Source organism: Zeus faber (genome assembly GCF_960531495.2).
Source record: "Zeus faber genome assembly, chromosome: 7".
Lineage (NCBI taxonomy): Eukaryota > Metazoa > Chordata > Actinopteri > Zeiformes > Zeidae > Zeus > Zeus faber.
This window is the reverse complement of record NC_137203.1, coordinates 25,037,671-25,063,564: the sequence shown is the minus strand read 5'-3', so window position 1 is coordinate 25,063,564 and position 25,894 is coordinate 25,037,671. Positions and strand designations below refer to the sequence as shown.

At 43.4% G+C, this 25,894-nt stretch overlaps 3 protein-coding genes across 3 annotated transcripts; 1 reads left to right on the top strand and 2 right to left on the bottom strand.

Moving 5' to 3' along the window:
- Window positions 1–341: 341 nt before the first annotated feature.
- Window positions 342–5,608, bottom strand: sf3a1 (splicing factor 3a, subunit 1). The gene is made up of 16 exons (XM_080004142.1): window positions 5,550–5,608; window positions 5,354–5,417; window positions 4,706–4,815; window positions 4,396–4,603; window positions 4,026–4,283; window positions 3,861–3,935; window positions 3,620–3,770; window positions 3,185–3,381; window positions 2,975–3,095; window positions 2,569–2,876; window positions 2,207–2,452; window positions 1,569–1,776; window positions 1,286–1,440; window positions 1,066–1,167; window positions 905–976; window positions 342–807 (listed from the first exon to the last, which is right to left on the bottom strand). Exons 2-16 carry the CDS (start codon window positions 5,399–5,401, stop codon window positions 706–708), a joined length of 2,361 nt encoding a protein of 786 aa, XP_079860268.1. The 5' UTR covers window positions 5,402–5,417; window positions 5,550–5,608; the 3' UTR covers window positions 342–705.
- Window positions 5,609–5,751: 143 nt separating this feature from the next.
- ccdc157 (coiled-coil domain containing 157) lies at window positions 5,752–18,682 on the top strand (the record flags this gene model as incomplete). Its single annotated transcript, XM_080004290.1, has 10 exons — window positions 5,752–5,999; window positions 14,131–14,236; window positions 14,683–15,250; window positions 15,336–15,413; window positions 15,514–15,683; window positions 15,763–15,939; window positions 16,025–16,193; window positions 17,886–18,025; window positions 18,180–18,274; window positions 18,415–18,682. The coding sequence occupies 10 exons, from the start codon at window positions 5,752–5,754 to the stop codon at window positions 18,680–18,682; spliced, it is 2,019 nt and encodes a 672-aa protein (XP_079860416.1).
- A 3,494-nt stretch (window positions 18,683–22,176) lies between these two features.
- On the bottom strand, window positions 22,177–25,019 carry slc7a4 (solute carrier family 7 member 4; the record flags this gene model as incomplete). Its single annotated transcript, XM_080004287.1, has 4 exons — window positions 22,177–22,409; window positions 22,789–22,897; window positions 23,200–23,906; window positions 24,038–25,019. 4 exons carry the CDS (start codon window positions 25,017–25,019, stop codon window positions 22,177–22,179), a joined length of 2,031 nt encoding a protein of 676 aa, XP_079860413.1.
- Between the last annotated feature and the right edge of the window lie 875 nt (window positions 25,020–25,894).

Here is a 25,894-nt window from a genome sequence, read left to right as displayed (position 1 = left end):
GCTGCGGCGCCCTAAACCAACTGAAGCAAAAGGAACGACTCTTTTTACTGAGTGACTCTCATGAACCGAATCCCACAGAGAGCCGAACCTTTCATCACAGCCACTGTCTTACTAGTTCTGCTGCTGCCATGTGGCAGATTCTGGACATGGCAGCAGGTTAAGAACTATAATACTTATTACAGCTATAAATCTCAACTCCTTTGACTTATTACAGCTATAAACCTCAACTTCTTTGACTTATTACAGCTATAAACCTGAACTCCTTTGAGATTTACTTTCTTTTATAAAATTATAGGGTCAGATGAACACAGAGGAACAAAACAAAGCAAAAAACATGAACGTAAGATGTACACAATTCCTTTATTCAATGTATTACAAGCTTGAAGCTCCACATGCTCCCCAAAGTGTGATCATATATTTGTATTACATGCAGTTACGGATTTCTCAAGAAAACTAAACTCATACAACATACAAAGCAACAGAACTGACATTGAGAGACGAAACCTGGAAATTGTATGATATTGTACTGTGGAAACAAAAAAAAAAAAAAAAGTCCATCTGTAAATGTTCTAAATAAATGAAATTAGACAATTATCAAGACCAATTTAACAGGAAAAAAAAGAAATCTAAAAGCAAAGTACTGCCAAATAATAAACAGCATCATCAGATGAAACTTTATTGGGAAACTACTTGTGGTTGTCTGGCTCACTTCTTTCTGCCACCTCTCTCTTTTAGGGCCAGATGAATGACTGAGCCATTGTTCATGTTGTAGTAGGCCAGGGAGTTGGAATCTTTGATGAAAATACCCTGGGAAAAAAAATGGTAAAAAGTATAGTCAGCCACACATAAGAGATGACAAGCTGCATATTCCGCAATGTTAAGGGAAAAAAAAAAAAAGTTTTACCTCATACTGCAACTTCTGTTTTCCTGCCGGCATGCCCGTGGCTTCGTGGATTTTCACTTTGATAACAGACACCTGCGAAATCATTTGTATTAGCGTTTAATACGCATAAATGAGAGGCACACACATGCCATGAAACAGATAGAAAGATAGAAGATTCATACCTGATCTGTGAGCGGGACGGTGAAGTTGAGCACCTGTCCACTCAGCTTCCATTCAGTCTTGTCTTGCATGTTGGGAACCTGCACTTTGACAGCCACAGGACCCTAAAGGTGGGAGAATTTAAAAATAATAATAATGAAAATCTAGACTTGGGTTAGCGACTTTCAGCAACAGGGCTCAACCATCCAAACAGACAAACAAGAAGTTGATGACGTGACAAACCTTGTTTCGGCGTAGAAACTCCTCCTCGGGCATGAGGTTGTCTTCAGTCTTCATCTTCTTGCTGACCGGCTCGTCGTCATGGGGTGGGGGTGGGTGGGAAGGTGGGGCGGGGACGGAGCTGGGGGGCTGTGGCACAGGAGGGGCCGGGACGAAGGCTGGGGAAGGAGGCAACATGGGTGCCATTAAGTAGGGAGAAACCTACAATCACTTACAGACAATCATTCATAATAATATTCAATTGTTCGCATCCTGCAGGAAAAGGGCGTCCAAGGCGGATTCTTACCAGTAGGGACCACCATGGGCGGGGGCCGGGGAGCCATGATGTGGGCGGCTGTGGGAGGCATGGGCACCACATTGATGCGGGGGGCGTGCATCATGGGCGGCATGGGGGTGAGAACTTGTCCAGGGCCGAGGCGCACCACGGGAGCCATGGGCGGCCGGGGAAGCACCGGCACAGCAGACAGGAGAGTGGTGCGCACCGGAGGAGGCATCTGCATTCAAGAACAGGTCGACAACAGGGATGAAACAATATTGATTCAACATCCAAAACATTTGGCTAATAAAAAGCACCAATCCATAGGCTTCACTGAACAATATAGAGTGAGTATATAGTGAGTTTTCTTTTGGCACCAGTAGAACACGATTGGCACATAATCCATTTTCTCCACTAGACATCCAACATTGTTCAGTATCTAAATAGCGGAAAATCAAGTCACTTTTCTTAAACATCATTACATCTCAAACATCACATGTTTGAGGTCTCTCAAAAATGGATTTTTATACTGGTGATCTTGCACCTAACTCTATACCTTAGTACCTATTTTAGACAGCATCTAAAACCATACATCCACATTTAATAATTTATGAGATACACATGTACGGTAGATAAGTGAGCGGAAGAAATGATGAACGGAAACTTACAGAGGGAGGCGGCCGGGGCATGGTCATGGGAGGGTTGGGTTTGGACATATTGGGAGCGGAGGAGGGAATGGGAGGATGGTGGTGAATGTCACTGGGCTTGCTTGGGCCGATCTTCTCTTTGTTATCGTCCTCTCCCACCAGGCCCTTGGCCTTGTGGATGGCCTCGATCTGCTCCTGCAGGGTGATGTTGGCTTGGGCCGCCTGCTGGGTACGTGCCATGCTCCCAGAGTGACCGTCCCAAGTCACCTGTGGGTGAAGTGAATTAAGTATGTGACTCAAAGTCAACATGAAAGTTATAGGGATTTAAAAAAGCATCAGCTTAACAGAATTTGCATCATATACACTCTCATCACTGCGCTCACCTTCTCTTCAGGCTTCTGGATTTCTTCCTCTCCGATCTTCTTACCGATGGCAGTCTCCTCCACACCGAAGATATCGGTACGCCTCTCTGCCAGTTGCTTTAGGCTGCTCTCGATGTCCAGTCCAGGGGCATAAACCTCGTCCTCAATCTGCCTCTCCCTGATGCTGCGGTCCCTCTGCTCCAACCAGCGGGGGTCCAGCAGGCCGATGCGCATGTGCTCCTGCATCTTACTAGCTGGGATCTTCTCTCCGGTGATGGGAGAGATAAGGTACTCATCCGGAGTTGTGACTGCGGGCGGAGGCTTGGAGGCTGAGGGGGGAGAAGAAAAAAACAAAACCTTAATGATGCTGAGGCTATTAGAAAGTTAAGAGCTGCTCATAGTATTCCTGAATTGGACTAGGTTTTACCCTTGGGGTCGTAGTCTTTGCGGATGATAACTTGATCTGGAGTTGGGGGCAGTGGGGGTGGCATTGGGTTGTCTGGGGGCAACGGTGCCTTCATACCCTCATCCTCCTCCTCATCAGAGCCCTAGGAAAATCACAGAGGGAAGGATTTTTACATCATGGAAATATTATAGAATAGTCACTGCGCTGTGCTAGATTTTGTTGTCTGCTGACCTCGTCCATATCCTGCACTTGAGTGTCCTGATCGGGCTGCGAGGGCTGGCCTTCGTTCCGCTGCTCACGCTCGTCCTCATCATCCTCGCTCTCCACCTCCATCTCCACCTCCTCACTCTCACCAAACTTCTCGTAGCGCTCCTGGATCAGGATGCGAGCTCCAAGCTCCTCTGGTGTGGTGGGCGGCGGGAAGTGGCCTGAGGAAACACCACGTTTTGACAAAGTTAAACAAATATAAAGATGTAGATAAGATAAGATGAACCTTTATAAGTCCCACAACTGGGAAATTTACAAAAAGTTGTGTTTGTCTCTTCCATCAGCCTATTTAACTTGTCATTATTTTACCTTTTGACTGGCACATTTTGATAATTTATAGGCCCTCATTTATTTTGTTAATCTGTATTGAAGTGTTTTTTTTTATTTAATTCCACCTACCTTGCTCATTGGGTTGGAAGTCCACTGTCTCCACAACTACAAAGTCGTGCCAGTCAATTTGGGCGTACGCCACTCGTTCCTTCTCCCTTTCCTCCTCCTCCTTCTTCCTTTCACGCTCCTGGAACTTTGCCCACTCCACACGGTACCTCACCTAGTGTGTTTCATGGTAGGCGGTTATCACAAATGTAAAATGGACAGAGAATAAATAGTCTGAATGTAAGAGCCAGATTACTGGACGTACCTGGTCCATCACCTCTCGTGGATTCTCAGCTTCTCTCTTCAGCTTCAGCAGAAGGCCTTTGGGTGGGATGAGAATCTACAGCGCGTCACAAGACAGAACACATTAAACACCTGACACATTTCACTTGAAATGTAATTGTGCTGCAGGGGCGAACCTATCAGTTACCTTAGTGTACTGCTCCACAAGCTTGGTAAAGTAGTTAAAAAGGCTGTGCTGTGGTCGCAGGAAGTCAAATTGGTAGTTCCTCTGTTCTTTCTGCATGAGCTGAGTGAGAAACTGTCGCCCGTTGCGGGCGACAAACTGGGCAGTGAGCTTGACAACGTCAAGATCAAATGCCGAAATTGATGGAGGATCAGCAATAAACTCAAACTCGGGAGGTGGCTCTTTGGGAATCACCGTCTCATGGATCACCTGAGATTGCACCTGTTTACCGTTGGAAAATACAACTAGTAAGAACACATAACAGAAACAATATGTTGTATATTCATATTGGTACGGTGCATATTTGTATTAATATGCATTTACATATTAATACCTTTTGAGGGAGCTGCTGTGACTGTTGCATTGCCTGCTGCTGCATAACTTTCGGGACAGCTGCAGACGGCTCCTGCGCCTTGCCCTCCTTGAATTCATTGACTTTGTGACGGTAGTAGGCATGATATGGGTCGTTGGGGTTGAGGAAATTAAATTTGGGATTATTAATCTCATTTTGGCGGATCCTTGCTTCGAACTCAGGCCCGTTCCTGTAAAAATGACAGGAGTTAGCATGGTCATACAAAACAGGTTCAAATTAACATAATGTTCTACAACATATAAATTATTTCAGAAATTCAGGAGATTCCAACCTGGCAACGAAGCTGGCTGTCTTATCAACAATGTTTCGGACCTCAGGAGGGGGATATATGATGCCAACTATGGGCTTAGTGGCTGGGGTTTCTTCTATTGGTTCATCGGCCTGTTGAAAACAGCACACATTGTTTTTGAAGAATAAATTTGCCTCATTTACAGAATCAACACTTGATGCGTGACTGGACATTTATTTGACCGGGTGAGTAAGCCAGTGTGGATATTTGGCAACGTTTTGAAAAGAGCAACAAGGCAGTTGCACAGAAATGTCAAACCAAATGTCCAAGCAATTTCTTAAAAAGGTATCATTTGTATGGAATAACGTGTGCTGTGGCCTCTCGCCAACGTGTGCACATTATGACCATTTAAGTTTTTCAGTTTTGCGTTGAACAACGGGATTGGATCAAACGCTCCAACTTCATCAATGCGGTTTGTGTTGATGTTTTTACTGTACACGTATACAGTGTCTATACTCAGCATTTCACCAGAGCTAAAATCGCCGGTCTCTTGGTATGATTTTAGGACACTATATCAGTGGTTCGGCAACTGATATAAATCCACCGTTTATTAAATATATTATGTGGCATTTACAGTCCAAAGGCAGTTTGAGCAGCTGCTTGTTTAACACTTGTCCTTGTTAACGTTACCTTGTTGTTGGGTTCCGGCTGGACGATCTGAACAGGCCCGGGAGGCATGGCTGTGTGTTAGTGGCTGGTAGACAAAAATCAACAAAAATAATCAGTAATAGCGCTAACTCGGTGTTAATATCTGTGTTGTACGCATAAACAAAAACAACAACAACGGTAAAAAAAACAGCTGAATTTGTTACACTTGAGAACTTACCGCGTCGTGCTTTCGTCGACCCGTCTTCAATGGAGGCGAAGTACTTCCGGGAGCGTGCCGCTCAGCATTGTGGGACATGAAGTTCTTTTCGGTTAATTATTTTTTTTAAACGCGTCGTCTTGGAGACGGAGCGTCAACAGAAGCGGTTCGCGTCGCTTCGCTACGCTAAGGTGGACTCGAGATAACGAAAAGAGGCTCGAAAATGACTCAGTTCTTAGGCCGCCCAGACTGTGTAGAGAGCCTCCGAAAAGATGTGTACGACCTCCAGGGCGTCTTTCTGGAAGTGTTCTCCAGGACGGGACCCGTTCGCGCTCCCTCCTGGAAGTTCCCAGACAAGCTCTCCTGCCACCTGGACCTGGTGTCGCTGCTGGCACACTACGACTTTATTGATGGAGACGAGGAGTTCAGTCGGCACTCCCACGTTGTCTTGCTAGAGCTGGTGATCGACAGGTAATGTCTGGCCTTGCATCGAGATGCAGAATAGTCTCACACAACCGCAACAAGATCAAATCACATAAAATAACATGACATCTTCCATTGACTCTTAAAAGAAATCGAGTGCTGAAAGAAAGAAAGAAAGACAATTAAATAAAAATAGCATATACAGTATGTACACAATGATACGAATATAATACATAATATGTCTTATATTATATACTAATAATAATACAATGATTTTTATTTGGATAGCACCTTGCATACACAACATGCAACTCAAAGTGATTTCCATTAAACAAAGGCAACGAAATAGTAACAATATTTTTTATAAATATATAATATTTATAATATATATATATATTACGTAACTCAAAATAAATGGAAGACCACCAATTTGACCAAAGATATCATTGATAAAGCCAAATCTTCTTCCCCTCTTTTCTAGCCATTTAACTCTAGATCTTATTAATGCGCCGTTGTCCACTAGATAAATGTAATCCATCTCTAATTGAGTTTCCTTCACTTTGAGCTCCGCTTCAACAAATACATCATCTATTAGTCAACAAAACATTTACTTTGTTTTGTTATTCAAGAATTCTGACTTTTTGATTATTGCTGCGTTTGTGCTTCTTTGATTGCCACATATCTGGCCTTGTTATATCTCCAATAAGTATTATAATGAAATATTTATTCAATTATTTTTTTAATACTATAATAAAATTTTGTCATCTTTCAAGAAAGCACTAATTTGACAAAGCAGCAAATTAATGAAACGTATTTGACAAATTGGTAGGTCTGAGGTGATATTAGAAAAAGATCAATCCTAGATTAAGAAGATGGTCCAAATACAATCTTGCAGCCTGTATTAAGATTGAAAATGTGCAATGTCCAGAGGAGCCGGTCTAATCTTCATTTCAATAATACATTTGCCATAATCGTACAAATCCATATTTCTCAAAGATTTTACAATTGTTATCCATTGTGTTGTTAGTTGTAAATTCTTGGTCTCTACAATTTGTGCAATCACTACTCCTAAGTACAATATTTTCTCATTAAGCCTCCCAATTGGCTCTCCGGTTTCCATAGCTTCTGTTTAGTTAGTATTTAATTCGTAGCCAGAGTAGGAGATATATTTTTCTATTTCTTCCATCGTTGATGGTAGTGATTTATGGATGTCAGTTAGAAACACAATTACATTATTTGCACAAAGTGATGATTTATTCTGTTCTTTCCCCATTGATACACCTCTTATATTTAAGATTTTCCTAATACTTTCCGCCCAAGCCTCCCTATATATTGTAAATATCTGTGTTGATAGCGATCTGGATCTCAGCTTCCATGTATTTGAATTTTTCTTTATGTTGATAAACATCCACACCAAGCTGTTGCACGATTCAGGTCAAGTCTCCATTTTTCTAGAAATCACTGAGATTCTCCTGAATACGGAAGCGCATTGCATTCACAAAATTGTCTCGTAATTACGAGGTCTTTTCTCATAATTATGAGATAAGTTAAGGACCCCAAAAACCGATTATTTTTTAATCGTATTATTTATTTTTCTTCTTCTTCTTCTTCTTCTTCTTCTTCTTCTTCTTCTTCTTCTTCTTCTTCTTCTTCTTCTTATTATTATTATTATTATTGGGTGGGAGCCCAATTGCTTCTGTTAATGAGAAACCGATGTCAGCAGTCTATGGATTTCATGGCTCTGTTGCACTCACAGACAAGATGAATAAAATTGGTATTCGGAGCAGTTCGACATGCGGTCATCCAAGTTTGATCCTTCATTATTGTGGAATAACTTAGTAAAAAACTGTTTTTTTATCATTGCCTCAACGCAGGCAAATGAGAGCTCGCACAGGTCACATGATACCATTGCAGTCTAGTCACTGGTCAACAAACAGGTCCTCACCAAGATAGCGGCACGTGCAGATGTAACTGACGTCAGACTTTCTTTGATGTCATGGATAGGATGAACCCACAGACAATCTGAATGAGATGTTTATTCGGGATAGTTCCAACCTTGCGTTGGTCAAGTTTCATCGAGATCGGTTCAGTATTGTGGATGGAGTTTGTGATCAACAATCACTACCTTACCAAGATGGCGCCGCCACGCACCGACTTATAAATCCTTGTGCGCATACTCTACGGATTGAGTCCAGAAAGCTTGCCCCAAGCTCGGTAGGGCCATTGCCCAAAGCCATAGCTGGACCATCAATGGGTCTCCCGCTTGTACGGTCAGTTGCCTCCTGCAGTCTCCTGAGGGATACGGATCACAGCAGAGGTCATGGGTCCCTACACGTGCCATCCTGGACCCATCCCTCATCGAGGACTTCAACCGAGATCATCCAGACCAGCCTGGTGGGACGTTAGGGGACGTCCCTAGACCTCCATGTTATTTCAGATCCGCCCACTCCTGTTTGCTTTACTGTCACTCCCTTCCCTCCAACTGGTTTCCCCCGACTACAGCTCATTCCCTCGTTGGTCCCTCAGTATTAATACCAGTCCACTTCCCTTTGTTCTCTACCAGATTGTTCAAGTTCAAGTTCACGTTCAAGTTCAAGAGATTATTTGTCACATACATATACATACGGTCATACATATATGCAGTTAAATGTCATGACACCCGGTGATTAGGCACAATAAGCTCTAAAAATACTAAAAAATACCAAAATGTGCATAATCGACACAAGGTGCTCGCGCAGGCAGCCGCAAGGGGAGGCGCCACAATCGCGATTCTGCGTTCTATAATTATATAATAGAGATTGCTGATTTAAACACTTTTTATTCATTACTCATTATATTGTATCACTGTTTGTTCATTATTCACTATGGAACCCTCATAGAACATGAAACTGTCCCTGGGTGCCAGTAAAATAGAATATGGGACTGTCACCAAGTTTCAGAATAATTCAACCTGTAACTCTCATTTAGTTTTAGTAGAACACAACATGTAACTAACATGGAAATGTCCAGTGCAAACTTCAAATGAAAGTCCTTTTCACTTTTAAGACGCAAATATACATTTATATTGTATTTATATGGTACTTGCCGTTCCAAAATAAATTGCAATCATTGCAAAAAAAATAAACAAATAAAATAAATGGCCAACTCTTCTCACTCTCGTTTACTGGAAGTCCTCCTTCCCTCACCATGTATTAAACCAAGTGAATCAAATCGATTCATCGAAGTGCATGAGTTACTCGTCAAGAACCAAGTCTCAAAAAAGGGTCCAGCTTTTCATCACAAGGGGAGCTCCGCTGTGCCAGCTATAGAAACACAGTCTGCACACAATGTTCGAATATTGTCAGGCGGGAGATAAATAACTTTTCTAATCTCCTTTGTTTACCTTGAAGTACCTCCAAACAGCGACATTTCCTTTTTTTCCCCTCTCTTTTTTAAGCGTCAACTACGCAACTACGTTACATTACGTTGGAATCGGGTTTGAGTACCGGAACCTTTTTACCAGTACAGCACATGAGCACAATATCGGGCGTGTACATTTAACTGGCACAGAGTCAGAAAATATATCTGACACTGATCGTCCGATCACCAGTCATGGCTGATAAAGCTGAATGGCTGATGAATCTCACGTAAGCTGGTATTTCGTACCTGTGTGTTTTGAACAAGAATTGCATAGTTGGTACACAAAATGTGTGCAGGTTGGCAGGTCTGCAAGCTACAGCATTTAGATTACATTGACTGTAAATATATTTAAAAGACACAAAAACTGCGTTATTGCACCCGTAAAAATGCCCCCAATACCTACGTTGAGGAGACGTAGATGACAAGTTTCTTTTTGGAACTCAGTGATGGTTATGCGTTCTGTCTGGTGTGTTTGAACGAAAGCATTACGAGTGAGTACACAGATCACCTGATAGCACTGCAGTTTACCAGGCCGTTACGAATCTGCATACCCGGAACAAATGAACTTCTGTATTCACAAAACACACTTGAACAGTGAGCCAAAGCACACTCATCCATTTAACTTTAACAAAGTGCCGACTACCCGCGTATTGCTGCCGGCAGTTATATTTAGGGGTCCAGCCCGCAGCGCAAGTTGACGGAGAACACAGACCACTTGATAGCAATGCAGTCTACCAGGCCATTACAAATCTGCACTCATAAAATATACTGGAGGAGATAGCCAGGACATCGGGCTCTCGGTGGATGGTTGTCGGCTCCGGCAGGGTTAGGCGTTGTGGGTATTTTAGCTGAGTGCAATTTGCCCTTGTTTTTCATCTGACCACAATTATCTTTGCGCGCCAAAGTAAATAATTTGTGCATCCATATGCCAGCGAAAGCCTGCTGCAGGCTCCGTGGTTGTGCACACACGCAGGCTCTGTGTTTTTTTTTTGTTTCGTTCAATTAGAAAAAAGCAAATACATCTAATCTTCTCATATTCATCTCTTATCTTGTTTCATTTGGAGAAGCAGATAACCTTCAGAATGATAACCGCTGTCCAGAAACCCACCCACAGCCTAAAACACCACCCGATCATAGAATAACGCTGTAACCAGGCCAGAACGAATGAACATCTGCAGTCACAAAACACAGCGGAACAGAGAGCCAACGCACACTCATCCATTGAACTTTAACGCAGGGCCGACTACCCTGGAACCCGTGTATTGCTGTCTGCAGCAATATTGGATCCCTATTGTTATTGCTCTGCGTTTGTCGGGCTAAAAGTATTTGAAACACAACAATGACAGTAAAAAAGGAAACAACAGACATGGTTGAGGTCTCGTTAAAACCCGGCCGTTTCAGATGTCTTGAGGTTGAGTTTGATCAATATCGATCTACATTTGGAGCAGAAATTTGTCAAAAACTGCTGGAAATTTACCGGAAGTTGAAGAACGTTGGCGCAACTTGATTAGTTTGAGGAGTGGGCGCTTTGTGACATCATCATCCAAAGTCATGTAAGTCCAAGCTTCGTCTCTCGGAAATCATTCCCCTCCCCCCACATGCGAGTACGAAATCTAGACAGACAGCTTGATGTGGGGTTGCGTTTAAAGGAAACTTGGAAAACTGTAACTCATGCTGCGTTTTACAAAACCCCGGAAACGTATAAGTTCAAGTTCAAGAGATTATTTGTCACATACATATACATACGGTCATACATATATGCAGTGAAATGTCATGACACCTGGTGATTACGCACAATAAGCTCTATAAGCTCTAAAAATACTAAAACAAACCAAAATGTGCGTAATCGACACAAGGTGCTCACGCAGGCAGCCGCAAGGGGAGGCGCCACAATCGTGATTCTGGGTTCTATAAGTTGTATTGCAAGTTGAGAAGTTGAACTGCAGATTAACTCTTTCCTAGATGCAATGGCATACAAATACTCTGTGTTGCATGCTGACAACACAGGTTAAAAGAAATAAATAAGAATTATAACGCTCAAACCTGACTATCGACCACCTGATAAGCCTTTGTGAGGAAGAAGGACAGAGTGAAGCACATCGTTTTCAGTTTAAGTAATTAGCGGAATTTCGGTGAGGCTGCCAACTTTGCCTGCTGGAAACTGTATTCTAGAACTGGCTGGAAAAGAGGTTTTCGTGTCTCGCGCACATCTGTGGCCGTGCATGTTCACAGATGTGTAATGTGCAATGTGGTCGTCTTCCTGACTGCGCTTAATGATCTAGCGGCGTCGACCAAATGCGATAAACAGTTGAATCGTTCAAAGAAGACGTTTTCGCACTGCAGGAAGTTCAAAGAACCATCGGAGGAAACAACCTCTTCTTTCGTGTTCGCACTGTGTCATCCAGAAAAGATCGTAATTCTTAAAACAGCATTCTTCATGGATATTTATACTGAACGCCAGAAGAGCAACATACAGTGACAAAATTGCACGTTGATTGATCAAGTCCCTGGTGTTCGCAACTTTTGCACCCAGTGCTGTAAAACTGTTAATATGTACCTGTGGCAGTTTCGCCTACTACCCGCCACCCACGTGGCATTTTCAGGGACCTCCGGCACAGAGACACAGACGACGGGGTTGTAGACACGCCAGTTTATTGTAGAGAGTGGGCTAGTTGGAATAAGCCCAGAAGCATATGGAGATGTGTCATAACAAGGGCTCCTATCCTGAGTGTGTGTGGGGATGGGGGTTTTCCCTGTTGCTCGTTAGAGGTTGTGGGTCCCTACAGGTGCAAACCTGGACCCATCCCTCATCGAGGACTTAAGACCGAGACCATCCAGACCAGCCTGGTGGGACGTTAGGGGATGTCCCTAGACTGCCATATTATTTCAGATCCGCCCACATCTGTTTGCTTTGCTGTCACACCCTTCCCTTCACCTGGTTTCACCCGCCTGCAGCTCATTTCCTCGTTGGTCCCTCATATAAATACCAGTCCATTTCCCCTTGTTCTCTGCCAGATTGTCTCTTGCATTACGCTGAGTAATCCCGCACTACTTCCTGATTCCTGTACCTTCCATCCGAACCTGTGCCTGCTTCCCTGGACCCTGATTCTCTGCCTGTTCCCTGCCGGATCAGTCTCCGACTGATCTCCTGGTTTTGACCCCTGCCTGTTTTTTTAAATAAACCTTGTGGACTTCGACTTCATACCTGATTTTTTTTTTGTGTCGTGCTTATGGGTTCATATCCGTTCTCACTGAGCATAACGGTACAAAGGGAATTTTGTACAGGCGGGTTCAGCAAGATAACAAAGAGTCTCAAATTATGGAAAGAATTCTGTGTCATAGTTCAAAAATATAATAATAAATAAAAATGTTATTACTAATGTTATTAATAAAAAAGTTAACACTTTAATAAGAAAGATAAATACTACAATCCACATTTTAAATGCAAAAAAACAAACCTACTTCCCCACTCACAAACAAATAATGTGTAACTTGTGTTTTTACAAAATTGCATTTTGCTAATAAATGTGGCATAATTTATATCTGATTTAATATATTTTCATATGGCTTCTTCCACTTGTGTTTTAACAGCAGCCCAAATCCATTGTTATGTTGTATAACCATCCTCTTCTGTTACTAAATGTTGTGTGTGTGTGTGTGTGTGTCACCTATTTTCATATAGCAACATTTTACAACTTAAAACACGCATTTAAATGGTAAATCAAACGTGGATCCGTTTTAGTTTGTGTTCTGTGACATGCATCACTGCGGGGTTGGAGTGGGTGCACAGATTGGATCCTGGAGTGGACTCCACAAACTTGCACCTGGTGTGAATGTAACATTTGAAAGTTCTAACATCATCATGGAGACTATGCTTTAAGGTTTTTTTTTCCATTTAATGTCTGTGATACCGTTAGTAGTTCAAAATTTAGCTCAGAACTTTATCCACCCCAATGGGTGTTCACTCCACTCCAGGATCCGGTCCGTGCATCCACTCCAACCCCCCCCCCCCCCCTTCCCTCCCCTGACATGATATTTGTGTCACAATTCGAAATACAAATGCAAACGGTTCCACACACGCAAGCATCAACCACTTAAATTGGTGTTTAAAAGTTGTAAGTGATACATGTGAAAGTATGATATACTGTACATACACACACACATGCCCACACGTACGTGAAAATATATTTAATCACATATAAATAATGCAAAATTTATTTGCAAAATGGTTAAAACAACAAAATAATTCAATTTGTGGATGGAGACGTTCTGTATGTTTCAGTGTTTTTCCACAGATTTATGGACTGTAGCATCAGCATCTTTTTTCCAATTGTATTTGCATTTATTTTATTCTATTTTATTATGTATATTATATATATATATATACATTTATTTATTTTATTATTTATTATATTTATATATATTTTGTGAATTGTGACAACAGAATTCCTTCTGTAGAAAATGACAAAATTCTTAGGACATCAGGAGTGTGTAGAGAGCCTCCGAAAAGATGTGTACGACCTCCAGGGCATTTTTCTGGAAGTGTTCTCCAGGACGGGACCCGTTCGCGCTCCCTCCTGGAAGTTCCCAGACAAGCTCTCCTGCAACCTGGACCTGGTGTCGCTGCTGGCACACTACGACTTTATTTATGGAGACGATGAGTTCAGTCAGCACTCCCACGTTGTCTTGCTAGAGCTGGTGATCGACAGGTAATGTCTGGCCTTGCATCGAGATGCAGAATAATCTCACACAACCGTACTGATACTTGTCTTCTCCACAGACTATTGCTTCTTCTGCAAAGTTTTAACGTTTATGCCGAGCTGTTGAGGAGTGGACAAAGCAGAGACCACACCCCGAAGAAAGGCTGTGTCTCCGTGGGTCTTGTGGTCCGACAGTATTGGAATAATTTGATAAAATTTGGTGACCTAAAGGTATGCTGATATTTTCAAAACCAAAGATTTTAAAATAAAAAACATAGATAAGTAAAAGACATACATTTATCTCACTGAGTCTAACGATTTATGTTTATAATTGATACCCTATATACCCATACAAATAACTTATCCTGTACATAGCATTTGTATATTTTTATATATATTTGACTATTTCTGCTGAGTATTTTTCATTTTTTGTTTGGCAATTTTAATTTAATAAAAACTTTACTTTTTATTGTATTTTGTTACTATTTTGTTTTATTTTTTTTTATTTCAGATTGGTAAATCATCTGTAGAAATGCAATCATCCTCACCATGACAAATTCCTGATAAATGTAAAAGCACCTGGCGGAATAAACTCATTCTTATTCTAATTGCCACGTCCTTTCTTCTGACAGGGCACCTGCACAGATAATCAAACTCCGCCTGAAACAAAGCGATTTGACTCTGATGAGAAAGCCGGTTCCGTTGTACCAGCCCAGACCTGCGATGTCGGTAGTCAGACCATCGAGTCATCCCTGGTCCCATGCGATGCCTGTAACCAGGTGCAGTCGGTCCTCAGGCAGATGGGCGATGCTCTGGTGGAGCTCTGCCAGAGTGAGGGCCTGCCTTCTTCGCTGCAACCCCTCTTGGAAGCTGTGGAGGACAGCGCCCAAATGGGCCGTCTCACAGCTAGCGACATCGGCCAGTGGGCCAGAGAGCCTCGCAGGGACATGGGGCGGCTGAGGAAGCATCTGCAGGACATGCGGGGGACAGTGCAGACTCTGAGGGATAAACTAGCGGCGGCAGAGAGCGAGCGGGAACACATCGGTTCTCAGTTAGAGGCCACACGGGAGTCGCTGAAGCTGGAGAGGACCAGCAATGAAGCCAGCAAACACCAGATCAAGCGCTCGCTGCAGGAGGCACAAAGAACCCTGAAAGAAACTGAAAACAGACGACAAGTGGAGCAACAACAGCTGCAGAGCGGTACAGTGACCGGACAAATCCATGCGAGGGTAATTTACTTACTGTGCTTGTTTATATTTTTATTTTTTATCAATGTTTATTGCAGAAATGTTGTCCTTGGAGGAGAGCAACTCCAGACTTAATGAGGAATTGGCTTCACAACTTGAAAGGTTAAACGTGCTTGGTAAGATGGTCAAGGGTGTTGGTGGGATGTGTAAAATATTTTTGTATCCATGTCCGTAGCCACGCTGAAGCTGGCTAGAAATTATTCTATTTGCTTGTAGAATGTGAGAAAAACGAGCTGCAGAAGACAGCCGGGGCCTTGCAGATCATGGAAGAAGCCCATCACAATCTGCAGGAAAGGACACAACGGCTGGAGAGTCAGATCTGTGAAAGTCAACTCAGTCTCGACAAGGAGAGCGCCAAGTACCAGAGTGCCTGTCGTCAGCAAGAGGTCATTATCCCAGACCGGCATCTGATTCTTTTCTGTGTAGTTTTTTCACATTTAGACCTATGACCTCCTTCAAATCCAGTCAATGCAGGCCAAACAGAAGTCACTGTTGGAGAGACTGGATGCTCTGGACCAGGACTGTGTGGAGCTACAGAGGCAGCTGGTGGAGTGCGAGGAGAGAGAGAGCGACCTCCAGAAGGGACTGAGACACCTGTCGCAGGAGAAGGACCAACTATTTGCACAATTCACAGAAGAGCAGGTAGGCCCGGTTCACCCTTAAGTGCTGTTGTTGTAATAACGCCTGCCTAATATTACATGCTGTAGCTACTCCTTGCTCTCCCCAGGCCTTGCATTCGGAGGTCCAGAAGGAGAGGCTGCAGCTAGAGTCTCGAGGGAACGCGCTGAAGAGCAACGTGGCCCAACTGCAGGGGGAAGTGCAGGAATTGAAGCAGAGGGAGAGATTGCTGGTGGCCTTCCCAGAGCTCTCCCCACTGCACAAGGCACAAGCCCAGAGTAAGCATTTGTTCAATTTTTCCGTTTGTCTTTCTACACCGCGTTCCAAATTATTATGCTAATTGGATTTAAGTGTCATAAACATTTAATTTTTTTATTTTTCAATGAAACTCATGGATGGTATTGTGTCTCAGGGCTTTTTGGATCACTGAAATCAATCTCAGACACCTGTAATAATTAGTTTGCCAGGTGAGCCCAGTTAAAGGAAAACTACTTAAGAAGGATGTTCCCCATTATTAAGCAGGCCACAGGTTTCAAGCAATATGGAAAAGAAAAAGGATCTCTCTGCTGCAGAAAAGCGTCAAAAAGTGCAATGCCTTGGACAAGGTATGAAAACATTCGATACTTCACGAAAACTTAAGCGTGATCATCGTACTGTGAAGAGATTTGTGGCTGATTCAGAGCACAGATGTGTTGGTGCAGATAGAGGCATAATGAGGAAGGTTTCTGCCAGACAAATTCATGGGATGAAGAGAGCAGCTGCTAAAATGCCGTTACAAAGCAGCAAACAGGTATTTGAAGCTGCTAGTGCCTCTGGAGTCCTACAAACCTCAAGGTGTAGGATCCTCCAGAGGCTTGCAGTTGTGCATAAACCTACTATTGGGCCACCCCTAACCAATGCTCACAAGCAGAAACGGTTGCAGTGGGCCCCAAATACATGAAGACTAATTTTCAAACAGTCTTGTTTACTGATTGTGTCGTGCAACCCTGGATGGTCCAGATGGATGGAGCAGTGGATGGTTGGTGGATGGCCACCATGTCCCAACAAGGATGCGACATCAGCGAGGAGGTGGCGGAGTCATGTTTTGGGCCGGAATCATGGGGAGAGAGCTGGTAGGCCCCTTTAGGGTCCCTGAAGGTGTGAAAACAACCTCAGCAAAGTATATCGTTTCTGACTGACCACTTTCTTCCATGGTACAAAAAGAAGAACCGTGCCTTCCGTAGCAAAATCCTCTTCATGCATGACAATGCACCATCTCATGCTGCAAAGAATACCTGTCATTTCACCTGTTTTATTGGCTGCTATTGGCATAAAAGGAGAGAAACACATGGTGTGGCCCCCATCCTCCCCTGACCTCAACCCTATTGACAACCTTTGGAGCATCCTCAAGCAAAAGATCTATGAGGGTGGGAGGCAGTTTGCATCAAAACAGCAGCTCTGGGAGGCTATTCTGACATCCTGCAAAGAAATTCAAGCAGAAACTCTCCAAAAACAAGTTCAATGGATGCAAGAATTGTGAAGGTGATATCAAAGAAGGGTCCTATGTTAACATGTTACTTGGCCTGTTAAGATGTTTTGGATTGAAATAGCTTTTGATTTCAGTAAATATGACCTCCTAATGCTGCAAATTTAAGAAATGACCATTTTCAGTTCTTTACAACCTATAAAATATTTTGAAACTCTGTTGTGCATAATAATTTTGAACAGTGCATTTTCTCGCACAGCGAGTTTTTTATTTAAAAAAATAAATACTGTTATCATTGGGAGATTTGTTCAATAACATTTGAATTATACCCTAACGGTTGATGAGTTGAAAATTATACTGACTGTCATTTGCATCGACTATTTAGGAAAACCAGAGAAAAATATCATTTGCATAATAATTTGGAACGCGGTATTCATCTCCATAATTCAAGGTGTTAAAACATTCATAAGTAATATCCAGGATGTCTTCTTTTCATCTCTGCAAGGCACAGGGGATGTACAGTTAGATATGGAGCAGCAATTGGAGGCCAATTGTGTTCGGATCCAGGTTTTGGAACAAGAGAATGTCACTCTGCTTAACAGCCTCGGCAAACTAAGGGAAAGAGCCCAAACTATTGCCACCAAGGTAAGGTATCAGGTTTGTTTATAATGGGAGTCATAATTTAAATAAATGTAGTAACACTGCTGAACTGACCTGCAAACAACATCGATGTAGCACTGTTGCTGCAGATCACTAAATAGCTTGATAAGTAATTGTGACTGTGTGTTTTTGTCGATAGGACACCTCACCTGCAGCGGTGTGGACCCATCCACTGCCCAACACAACTCCCTGGGAACAACAGAACAGTGGGAAACAAAGACAGCACAGTCCTTTGTGAGTTACCATCCATTTGTAGAACTATTAGTCCATGAATACGTCACATCTTGCATTGTCACAAAATGAGGGTGTTTTCTCGCTGTGGTGTAAATCTGTGCTGTACATCACCATCGCCTTTGTCACCTTTTGTTCCACAGACGGAGCAGCAATGTGGAACAGTTAAAATACGACATATGGAGCGGAGCGGGCGATGGACAGAGCGTCCCTGAGCCAATCAGGCCGGGAGATCGAAAGCCCAACATGTATTCCTCCCCCCCCGCGGCCTCTCCCACATCCCTGCTGCTGCACTGTCAGGGCCTGAGTGGCAGCCCGGGAACGGGGGCGGTTAAGACCTTCGGCCAATTACGCCGTGCCTCCTCGTCAGTCATGGCAAGGAGGCACGCCATGAACCAGTGGAAAAAGTGAACCCCGGAGACAGTTGGAGACGGTTTTTAATCCGAAGACGCCAGAGAGATTGTCCAAATTGACCATAGTCCGAGCTGAAGATTAGAAGTGTTGCAGCATGCACCGCTATACACCACCCTTCCATCTCTGATCACATCTTTATAATACTGATGTCATTGTGACAATGTAGGAAGGCTGATTAAAACCTGTTTACTGTTAGTATATTGGTGTTTTTACAAATTCTATATTGTGTTGCTGAACACATGGGTGTATAAAACAACTTGACTAACAGGCTTCGTGGCAGGTGAGTCACACCCACTGAGTGGGAGGTTTGTATAACCTTGGATGACAAACACACACAGACACACACACACACACACACACAGGGCCACGCTGGCAGACAGGCCGACTGCTTTCCAAGCTTCTCTGATGAGGAAGGGAGTTCCAATAGCAACACAAGTGAGCTTTCGATGGTGCACTGTTGAGTCTCCGCACGATGTTTAACCTGCCGAAGAACTGTGTCAATGTGTAATGCTACAAAGGTACGTCGGAAACACAACCCCAGGTTTCCCTGAATATTTAATCCTGTCATCATGGATGACATTCTTCAGTTGAAATTCGAGATCTCATGAGCTTGGTCTTGGTCTTGTAATCTGAACCCCCAAAAAGAAAATTTGGAATCCCACTCTTAATGGCAGCAGCTGGAGCCCTGCCTCACTATTTGTTTGGTTGGACGGTTGGTTGCATCAGAGTTACAATGAATGACGTCTGTAAGCACCTTAATGACAAAGGCTAAGAACCAATAAGCTTTTGTTTTTTGGATGACTGAACACCATATCTTTTACTGCATTTCATACCATGAAAGACAATTAATGACTTGACCCAAGGTTAATCCTAAAACTGAGTTAACGATTTAGATGTCTCACCAAGCGTGTAATTTGTCTTTATCCTTCTCTTGCCTTGCGCCTTTAATGCCATTGAATGTTATTTTAATCCCACACTTGACACTGTGATCCAGTGCTTTGTTTTAAAAATCGGATGTGTGACTTTGTAGTGGTCAAAATGAGCATGGGTGACATTAAATTAAAGTAGATATTTGTTGAGGAGAACTACAGTCAATATCAATCTGAATTAATATGGGGTGGTTGTATTGTAGGGAAAGAAAACAGCACTGTTTGCTTGATTTGCTGACCTTAGAGAATGACAGTTCAATCGGTAGGGCTCTTCCTGTGTGTACTGTACTGTATACTTCCCCTTTATGTACTGCCATTGCTGTAAATGTCATGTTTACATTTTCAGAATTTTGTGAGAACACACCTTTCATTATTATTCACAACATTAATTTATGCAATGGCTCAATGCACTCATAAGCACAGGTTCTTGTGAATTCTGCTTTAAAACATTTATTTCTCACAAATAATTTACTCCTCTGAACTTTCACAACAGAAAAAGACTGAAGATTTTAATGTGCGAGTACAGAATACAATACTAACGAGAAGTTATAAAAGATTTGAAGAAGAGCTTACATAACTATGCTTGCTGGCGCAAAAAAGAGACTTTGTATAGCCATCACCACATTAAAGTAAAGCACCACAGTGTCCATACCTTCCACTTGCCCACACACCAGGAACACAGCTGACACGCAGTCATGCCTCAGTTTACAAACAATGTGCAAATATCTACACAAGCCCACTGAATCTGATTTCCTTTGTAATGAAGAACAGAGACCACCTACATTTTGTATACATTTGTTGTGTGACCTTCGTGTGTCTTTTCTGTCATTTCAAATAAAAATAAAATCCCATCAAAGTGTGACAATCTACCAAAAAAAAAACAAAAACAAAAAAAAAACAACCTTCAAACAAACCTCAAACGCTTTGGAAAACACTCTTAAACATTGTTAAGGCCATTGGTTTCTTATGTTGACATAAAAGTTCCACTAAATATGAATAGATATAATGTAAATAATAGCGTCCTTTTTCTGACATAAAAGTGACCCACAAAGAATTAGACCCATCCAGCATGCTCGATGGACTGATCAGGCCAGACACAAAGAGATGGAAATAAAATCGCCTACTATCCGTACTGATGTTAATTTTTTTCAGCCTGTGAAAGTGTTATCCCCGCAATGACGAGAATAATCAAACACCCCCCCCCCCCCCAGTTAGGGTGATCTCCTCTCCATAATCTAGGTCAAACTGTGGTGCGGCCGCAGGGACTCCAAATACAAATCTGTGTGCTTACGGAGGCGGCAGGGGGACAAGATAGGACCCATGTCTGACAAAACAAAACCACCCATCGACGTAGGCTGCGATCCCACCCTGGAGAGACATGCAATTTGTGCTTGCCTTACATATAACAACACATACTACTCATTTCACAAAAAAAAGACTTGATGACAATAAATCCAACATCTCATCATCTGTCTCATGCCGACCTGGAGATAAAGGAGAGGGAGCTGTCACCCCAGCAATGCATGGGAAAACCCACGAGAAGTGCAAGATCTGTGATATGTAAGAGAGCGGGGTCATGGGACGAGAGTCGGGGGGGGGGGATTAAAGCGAGGATTGAAAGTGCTGCTCACCCGTCTAATTGGGGAACACAAACGAATGATGGGTGAGAACATTTGAGCTGAGCGTTCATTCACCTCACCAATACTGCGCTGCACAGAGATGAAAGTGGCGTGCTGTAACGGTATCTGAGAAATACATAATAGAAAAATAATGATAATAGAAAAATAATTAAAAGTTTTACAAATGAAGCGAAGTAGAATTTATGGGGGAGCCATTAGACACAGGACAAGCATGTAAGAGAAAGTGAGAAAGCGACAGGCAAGAGGTGCCGTGTGGGTAGAGCGTAAAAATAAACGAGGTGGAAATGTGTGAACTTGCACTCGCACACTTGTTCCTGTGTGGGAAAGGCATTTCTTTGCTCCACTCGATTAAACGATGCAAAAAGCTGAGCTTACGCTGATTTGACTCGTGATCAAGTTGGTAAGAATTGAAAATCAAAGTGGCAAACATATTTTGCCCGCTGTAAAAAAAAATTTTAAATAACAACGACATCCACTGAGTATACTTGACTATAAGTGCGGATTGGTGCACCAACAAAGCACCGTTTTACTTGAAACGTGTGCTGTTTGACAAACTGTCCAGAGGACAAATATTTGGTTACATTATAGGCTGGGACACAGGAAAAAAACAAAAACGTAAGAATGTGCTGGTTATAAAGAATTTACCACAACTGAGAGATGCTGAGAGATAAAAGACAGATATAAAACTCTTATGTTCCGATATTACAAGATATATAAGTGTGCTTCACGACGAGACATTGTGCATCGCTCCCTTGCGGTGCACTTACATATGCAGAGCAGGGAGATTTGAGAGTTTTGGCAGTCAGTCCAGAAAGTGTCAGGCCCAAGCACACGATGAAAAAAGGAGTGAAAATACTGAAGGACAGTAATAGAACAGTATATAAATGGGAGTGGACAGATAATATTGACCCATGTAATGTCACTAGCTTGGAGAAGATAAGGTCCTCGCTGTGTTCTCCACAGTCATGGAGGCCGCGGAGGCGTTGACGTTCGGGGCCGAGGCATCCACTTGTCCGTCTGGCTGCACGGACTGCACCGTCTCCACCAGGCTGCCGCTGGGGAGCACCACGTACCTGGCGGCCATGTCCTTGGGTAGCAGCTCCCGCAGGCCCTCCTTACTGTGCCAAATCCCATAGCCAAAATACACAAACAGACCTAGGAAAATGAGGCGAAATACCCAAGAACTGAATCAACTTGACAGTTATGACGACTTCAGCCTCTGCTGATCTTAGGATGAGCCACTGAGTCATTGCCTTATGAAATTAAATAAATAAAACCTTTTTTGCCCTCTTTAGTCCTTTTAACAACATTTAATGGAATTCATTTTCTATCCATAAGCAAGTGGTATAACATGTCCTTCAAACAAATTGATAAATAAAACAAACTTATTTTCAAAAATATCTGTTAATTCAACTGTAAGTTATCCTCAAAGTAACTTTGTTGTTCAATGATCAACATAAAACAGGTAATAATCAAATAATAAAAGGAATGGGTTGAACAAAAACAAAATATATACTTGTTGGCTTTGCTTTACCTATTGCAATCCATACTGTAAAGCGAATCCAGGTGAGATAGCTGAGTTTCAGCATCAGGAACACATTCATTAGGATACTGACACCAGGAACGAATGGAACCAGTGGCACCTAAAAAATTGGAAAGAGGATGTCCATTATACATTAAATTATTGTGTTAAATGTCTGTGAATCATAACAACTGTATTAAATGGAAAATGTGCCAAAAGGCTGAGCAGAATGGTTTTGTTTGGCAGGATTTCCCATGAATGTTTGCTGCTGAATTCGAGGTTATTTTCTTCAGCAGACAGAACCGTTTGAAAATCTGATAGCATTTTATTCCTAAAGAGAAAAACAAATCTCAGAGAGTTGGGGTCTCTCAATTACCATTCTACCCACCCTTAACAACTGGTAAAACTGTAAGAGGAGCAAACCTGGAAGGTTTTGGTCTTGGTTTGAGGCTCATGCACCCATATGAGCACCAGGCTGACGATGTAGGCTAAGCTGAAAATAAGCACCAGCAATTTAAAGCTCCAGACAGGCAACTGCAGCGGATTCGTCCCAAACTCCACCACAGCGCAGAGGGAAACGGAGCTCACCATCAGAGCCAGCACACAGAAGGCCACCACTTCGCCTGGCTCAAAGTCCCCCAGCAGCCTGCCCAGATATGGTTCCAAGCGGGCCTTGAGCTGCCCTACTCCACGATGCTCCGTTTCCTTTGCCCGCTCCACCAACTGGAGCTTGTCGGAGAAAGACTCGTACTCCTTTAGCTCCCCGCTGTCCTCCTTTATTGTCTGGGATTCTGAGGTGGCTGGGAAGGGTCCAGCGTTGGGGTTGGGTGATGTGGAGGAGTTGCCACTGGAGCTGCTTTTGCCAGGCTGGAAACGTAGCACAATAATGCTGGCCGCCACAAAGGTGTAGGCAAGGAGGGTACCGATGGAGAGGAACTGCACCAGAGCTTCCAGGTCAAAGATGAGAGCGATGATAGCCATAAGGATTCCAAACACTAAGATGGCATTGACAGGGACCTTGGTGACAGGGTTGACTCTAGCAAAGATGGAAAAGAACAACCCATCCTCCGCCATCGCATAAACAATCCGAGGAAGGGAGAAGAGGTTGCACAGCAGCACAGTGTTCATGGCTGGAGACAGAGAGGAGAGAATCATTACGATGCATCAGATTACAGTGCCATGCAGTCATTATGTCTTCTCACAATACCAGGACAATATATTTAGTGTCTAATTTCTATAATTAAAAGAAAAAGACACTCACCACAGATGGAACCAACTGCAACAATCACTCCAGCCCAACTGTAACCACGACGAAAGAAAGCGTCTGCAAGCGCTGAGTTCGGGTCCAGCGTGTGCCAGGGCACCATTAGTGTGAGCACTGTGGAGACCAGGATGTAGGCTGTGGTGGCCAGGGCAAGGGACACCGCCGTGGCAATGGGAACAGCTTTCTGGGGGTTCTTCGCCTCTTCGCTTGAGGATGCGATCACATCAAAACCCACAAAGGCATAGAAACAGGTGGCTGAACCTGCCAATATCCCAGACAACCCAAAAGGGGCAAAGCCTCCTTCTTTCTGGCTCCAGTTGGCTGGTTCAGCCAGTACAAAGCCAAAGACCAGGATGAAAGCTATGATACCCATGCTAATGGTCGAGAAGATGTGGTTGAGGTAAGAGGACACCTGAACCCCAAATGATATGAAGCAAGAGGCAACTACTAGAATCCCTGCTGCAAGCAAGTCGGGGTAATGGGCAAGGAAGGGAACATCCCAGTCCATAATGTGTGTCTGAGTAAAGTTCTGTATGGCGTGGTTGAAAATGGAGTCAAGGTAGCCGCTCCATGCACGTGCCACAGCCGCCCCACCAATCATGTTCTCCAAAATCACATTCCAGCCAATAAGGAAGGCCCATATCTCTCCCACAGAGACATATGTGAACATGTAGGCAGATCCTGTTTTGGGAATACGTGCTCCAAACTCTGCATAACAAAAGGCTGCCAGTAAGGAAGCAATACCTGCCAAGAGGAAGGATATGATGACAGCGGGCCCAACCATATCTTTTGCTATGGTGCCGGTCAGAACATAAAGTCCAGAGCCCACCATGCCACCGAGGCCGAGCAGTGTTAGGTCCAACGTCGACAAGCAACGTTTCAGCGACGTGGCCATCATGTCGTCATCTAGCGTCTTCAGTCGGTTCAGCCTCTGACAGAGGCGCACCGCTGGTGCACATCCGTTCACACACGTCGCCATAGCTACAGAGTTAGATGCAGCGGCTGGGAAGGATTGTGTTCACACAATTACTTTGGGTCCATGCCCTTATTAAACAATCCTGCAAGACAAAGCACAAATAAATTAAGAAAAACACTGCATTTTAAAACGTGCCTATGTGCCATTTTGGGTAACAGCTTGACAGTCACCAAGGTGCCCTGCTGCCAATGGCTTATAATCAACGACACAGGTTATAAGGACAAGGATATGAGAACATTGTATGTGATGGTGCCAAACTGCTGTCAGTTAATCATCAACTCAACTCTTATTCTTCGGTCTCGCTTAAACCAGAGATTAATGTCTGGAATTGCATGTGAGATACGCGTTCAGAATTTCGCGAGAATGGAAGCTCCCAATTCAAATCTGTAAAGTAGGTATATTATATTTAGGCCTTCTACCCCTGCACCTAGGTGATCTGTAACGCAGAGCCCCGCTGTGCAGGACAGTCCACAGCAGCGTCTGTTTCTTTCGTCTTTTTATTTCATTTATCGCGGAGGAAGAAGGCGCACGCGCCCCGCATCCCCGTCGAGGAGCAACAGCCGATGACGTCACTCCGGACATATGGCGGCTGATGCTCCTGTTATGATTACGCAATGTTTTATCCTCCCGACGAGCGTCGCCGCAAACGGAGGCGAGGTAAATACGCTCTCAAAAAAAAAAAAAAAACGACCGACGACACCCTCGTCGGTCGCCTTCAATTCCACACTGGGGGGGAAAAATAAAATTAAAAATAAAAAAAAAACCCCAATGCGTATGCCCACTTAATTATTTATAACCAACTCACACAAAGGACCATTTTGTTCATCACTCCTATCGTTCAACAGGAGCCGACACAGCCCCTGTACAGGCTGTGATGT

Excerpts from the sequence above, each read along its gene's own strand:
- sf3a1 (XM_080004142.1), bottom strand. The coding sequence starts at position 5,401 with ATGCCTCCCGGGCCTGTTCAGATCGTCCAGCCGGAACCCAACAACAAG. Across the intron at positions 3,382-3,619 it reads CTTCCAACCCAATGAGCAAG|GCCACTTCCCGCCGCCCACC; the intron begins GTAGGTGGAATT and ends GTGTTTCCTCAG. Across the intron at positions 1,168-1,285 it reads AGTTTCTACGCCGAAACAAG|GGTCCTGTGGCTGTCAAAGT; the intron begins GTTTGTCACGTC and ends TCCCACCTTTAG.